This window comes from Carlito syrichta, unplaced genomic scaffold (genome assembly GCF_000164805.1).
Source record: "Carlito syrichta isolate Samal-C Ts95f unplaced genomic scaffold, Tarsius_syrichta-2.0.1 Scaffold301866, whole genome shotgun sequence".
Taxonomy (NCBI): Eukaryota; Metazoa; Chordata; class Mammalia; order Primates; family Tarsiidae; genus Carlito; species Carlito syrichta.
In genome coordinates, this window is record NW_007245962.1 from 116,784 (window position 1) to 121,506 (window position 4,723).

The 4,723-nt window shown below is 41.1% G+C and overlaps 1 protein-coding gene across 1 annotated transcript; it reads right to left on the reverse strand.

Annotated features, from left to right (window-relative positions):
- Positions 1 to 448: 448 nt before the first annotated feature.
- On the reverse strand, positions 449 to 1,390 carry LOC103257794 (olfactory receptor 9I1-like). Its single transcript, XM_008055498.1, has one exon. The coding sequence runs from the start codon at positions 1,388 to 1,390 to the stop codon at positions 449 to 451; it is 942 nt and encodes a 313-aa protein (XP_008053689.1).
- Positions 1,391 to 4,723: the final 3,333 nt, after the last annotated feature.

Sequence of the window (4,723 nt, forward strand, 5' to 3'; positions counted from 1 at the left end):
TCCATCATCCACAGCCACAAATGTAACTGCCCTTACTATATAAACAATGAGTTTTATAATCATTCTAGGTACAAAACCAAGTTTAGGAAAAGTACTCAAGTAGCTGAGAAAACACTCAAAAATACCCAAGAAATATAAGAAAAATCTTACATTTTATAGCATGTTATTATTTATAAAGTTTTTTGGCATTCCTTCTCTCTTGGTCCTGGCTAAAGATCTCCTAACCTTCAATCATAGCAAACCAGAAATTTTTACTGATGTGAAAACCAAGGCAAAGCATTTCTGGCTCAAGGTCATAGAGTTGATAAAGAAAGTACCGGAACCCAAATCTTCTTTTTTCTACTTCAATATGTCTTTATAATTACGAGACCTGGTTCACGTGTTAAGGGGATGAGACAAAATCCCAGAGATGATTTGCAGAAATTTCTAGACTGATGGAGCTCAAATCTTACTCTGCTTGGGAAATCCTCATCCTGTTGAAAACTTTCTTCAGAGCCTCCTTCACTTCTTTGTTTCTCAGGCTATAGATAATTGGGTTTAACATGGGGATGATCACAGTGTAAAATATTGACACAATCTTGTCTTCCCCGAGGGATTTGCCCATGTTCCCTTTCAAGTACATGAATATGAGTGTCCCAAAGAAAAGAGCCACTGCAGTCATGTGAGAAGCACAGGTGGAGAAGGTCTTGGCTTTGCCACCGTCTGTACGAATCTTCAGAATAGCCCTAACAATGAATAGGTAGGATATAAGAATCACTGAAATGCTGGTCGTGATTACCAAGAAAGCTAAGAGGTAGATGACCCGCTCCCGTGGCCTGGTCTCACTACAGGCAAGCTTCAGCAGGGGCGGAAGGTCACAAAAGAAGAAGTCGACATGATTGGACTTACAGAAGGAGATGGAGAAGGTACACCCAGTTCGGATCACAGAATTGACCATGGCACCAGCATATGCCCCAGCCACCAGCCCTAGGCGGATTTGTGGTGTCATGGCCGTGGCATAGAGGAGGGGGTTACACACAGCCACGTAGCGGTCATAGGCCATTACAGCCAAAAGGAAACATTCAGTGCTAGCACAGAGTGTGAAAAAGAAGAACTGACTGGCACAGCGCTCATAGGTGATGACCATCTTATCAGTCCCCAAAGTCTCAAGCAACTGAGGAACAATAACAGAAGAATAGCAAATGTCCAGGAAGGAAAGGTGGCTGAGGAAGAAGTACATGGGTGTCTGGAGCTGAGGGTCACTCTGAATTAACACAATCATACCCAGGTTTCCACCCATGGTGATGAGATAAAGGGCCAGAAACACAAAGAATAGACCCATCTGCAGCTCTGCTGGCAGCTGGAACCCCATCAGAACAAATTCTGTCACCATGGTGCCATTCTCTGCCATGAAGCCAAGGGCATCCACTGAAATAAAAAGAAAATAATAATAAACTCTCATTGGCATTAAATTAATGTGGTAATGGCTTGACTTGATAGTTGCTCAGTGGCGATAATAATCTTTTTGATTTGCAAAGCACTTTACGCTTTTCACAAACCTTTTTTCACTTGATCCTTGGAGGTATATATTGTTAATCCCATTTCTCAAAGAATATGAGGGTCAGATAGAGGAAGTGACTAGGTTTCAGATTCACAGTAAACAGGCAACACCTAGACTAGAACAAGTTTCCTTAGGCTCTCCCAAACTTCGGACAGGTTCCAAATTGGAAACTTATGTCAGACTCATGTGGAGTCAGAAAACACTTTGTTGGAGAAACCCTAGTGGAATAATGTTAAGGACGTGGGCTTTGAAATCAGACATAGGTTTAAGTCCCTTCAGACCTTGAACAAATTAATTAACCTTGCTGAAACTCACTCACCTTCTTAGTTAAATGGAAATTACAATGCTCAAGTCCATTTGAGGGTCAAAGAGTTGAAGTGACTAGTACCAGATTTCACAGTGAGTGAACATGCAAAGCCTGGGTTTGAATATTATTGGGAAGGACATAATCATGTGTTGCACATGGTCTGACATGCACTTAGAATTTTTTTTTTTAAGTTCTGGTATAATATGGGTGGCATGCTCCTAGGTTCATGTACATGCTATACTCATTTCCAAGTTAACAGCCCCCTGGGGTTCCAACATCAACACTACCTACCTTTGGGGTTGTTTTTGATGTTCATATGAGCACGATGGATTTGGAGGCGAGACGGTGAGCCATAAAGAGCAAGCACTGTTAGACCCTCTTTAGCCTGTTGCCTGCCAAGTCACCTCTTCCTCTCTGTTTCTGCCAAGCAGCCTGGCCTGGTTTCCAAGTTCTCTTCTTATTCCAAAGGACCTGTCCCATTTTTATTTTAAATGCCACATCATTATCAATTGGTAAGATACATGAATCAAGCCATTCCAGAATTAGCCCGCAAAGCTCATTAAGGGACAAAGCATCACATCGAGTTTAGAATTCTAATGCAGATGAAGCTCTTGACGGGTATTTGGACAATTCTATCTCTGTGACTTTGAATGCTGGAAATTTGAGGTGATGAAAATAGTGAATGTGGATTTCAGAGGTGATATTTCTTGTCCTCTTTCCATCCTTGAAATAAAAACTGAATTTAAGAAAGATCTCATAGGTCTTCAGACAAATAATGAAATAAAACTTTGATCGATGTTTGGCAAAAGCTGATCTAATGATGAAATAAAGATCAACATCTGGTGGTTTTCTTCCCCCACTGAGTTCTTGATAGTGTGAATATTTAGGCTGTTTTCCTACACTTAAGGCCAGATCTTATCCTGATCTACCAAAACAATGACTTGCTGTGTTCTTAACAGTTCAAGCAAATCGTCATGGCCAAAGGATAAAAGGAGGCTATATTCACTTAATTATTCAAAAAGAATCTACTGAGATTCTAATCTTACCACATACCAAGCACTCTTCCAGTGCTTAGAATGCAATAAAAATGCATACCCCGTGGGGCAATCATTCTAGGGAAACCAAATATATGCAATATATGTTTAAAAAGGAAGAAGAAATATATTTTTCTACCATGATAGAAGATGATAAGTGCTATGGAAAAAAAAAACTCTGCAGGCTGCAAAGAATTATAAGTATCAAAGTAAGGAAAAAGGAATTAAACAGGACCATCAAAAAAAGACTCGTTGAAAAGGTGACATTTTATCAGAAATGCTGGGGTTCCAATAACTATTTATATTTATTTCCACACATCATATTTCCACAAATAATAGAAGATAAAGACATAAATCACTGGCAGTGGACCACTTGCTTCCATTACAAGATATACGAAGTTTTTCAGATCCTTGTGAGACACTTTCAAGGCAACTTTGTCCAGAAGTGCTATCCTCCTGATGACAGAGAGAGAAGTCCCTAAGGTACTGGATGCTCAGTGATCAACCTCAGATCATTCAGCATAAAGCCAAAGCTGGAATCCCAGAAATGTAGCACAGTGGTTGAGAAAAAGGGTCCTGAAGATAGAGCTTATTCCAAGCTCAGACTCAATCACTTCTACTTGTGTGAACTTGGGCAACTTACTTGACCTCTACAGACTCTGTTTGGACATCTAAGCAATAATTGTGACAGCACTGCTGTGCTGTGTGAAGAAAAAATATATACAATTAATGGAAATGGCTGGGCACAGTGGCTCAAGTCTGTAATCCCAGGACTTTGAGAGGCCGAAGCAAGAAAACTGCCTGAGCTCAGGGGTTCAAGACCAGCCTGGGCAATTTGGCCAAGACCTTGTCTCTACCATAAATCAAAAAATTAGCCAGGCATGGTAACATGGGTCTATAGTTCCAGCTACTTGGACGGCTGAGGCAAAAGGATCATCACCTGAGTCCAGCAGGTTGAGACTGCAGTGGCTGTGAGCATGCCATTGCACTCCAGCCTGGGTGACAGAGTGAGATTCCAACTCAAAAAATAATAATAAAATAATAAAATAATTCATGGAAACTATATGCTCTGTGCCTAGTACAAAATAAACATTCAATACATAAAATTATTGCAAAAATAATTTTTCAGTGACTCATGCATGCAATCCCAGCACTCTATGAGGCCAAAGGAATTAAACAGGACCATTAAAAAAAGACTCATTGAAAAGATGACAGCCGGGCTCGGTGGCTCAACCTGTACCGCACCTTTGGGAGGCTGAGGTGAGTGGATTGCCTGAGCCCGCGGGTTCGAGACCCGCCTGGGCAGCGAGACCTCATCTCTACAATAAATCAAAAAATCAGCTGGGCGTGGTAGCGCATGCCTGTAATTCCGGCTACTCAGAAGGCTGAGGCGGAAGGATCGCCGGAGCCCAGCAGGTCGAGGTTGCAGTGGCCGGGAGCGGCCACTGCACTCCAGTGTGGGCAACAGAGTGAGACTCCAACTCAAAAAAAAAAAAAAGAAAAGATGACATTTTAGCAAAAATGCTGGGGAGTCCGGTAACTATATTTATTTGCACACATCGAGATTGCTTGAGGTCAGAAGTTTGAGGCTGGCTTGGGCAACATAGCAAGATCCCATCTCTACAAAAACAATTTCAAAATTAGCCAGGTGTGGCGGTGTGTGTCTTTAGTCTTAGCTACTCAGGAGGCTAAGGCAAGAGGATTACTTGAGCCTAGGAATGCAAGCTGTAGTGAGCTATGATCATGCCATTGCACTCCAGCCTGTATAACAAAATAAGACCTTGTCATTAAAAAAAAAAAAAAAAAAAATATATATATATATATATATATATATATATATAT

Coding starts and splice junctions, on each gene's coding strand:
- LOC103257794 (XM_008055498.1), bottom strand. CDS start 1,390: ATGGCAGAGAATGGCACCATGGTGACAGAATTTGTTCTGATGGGGTTC.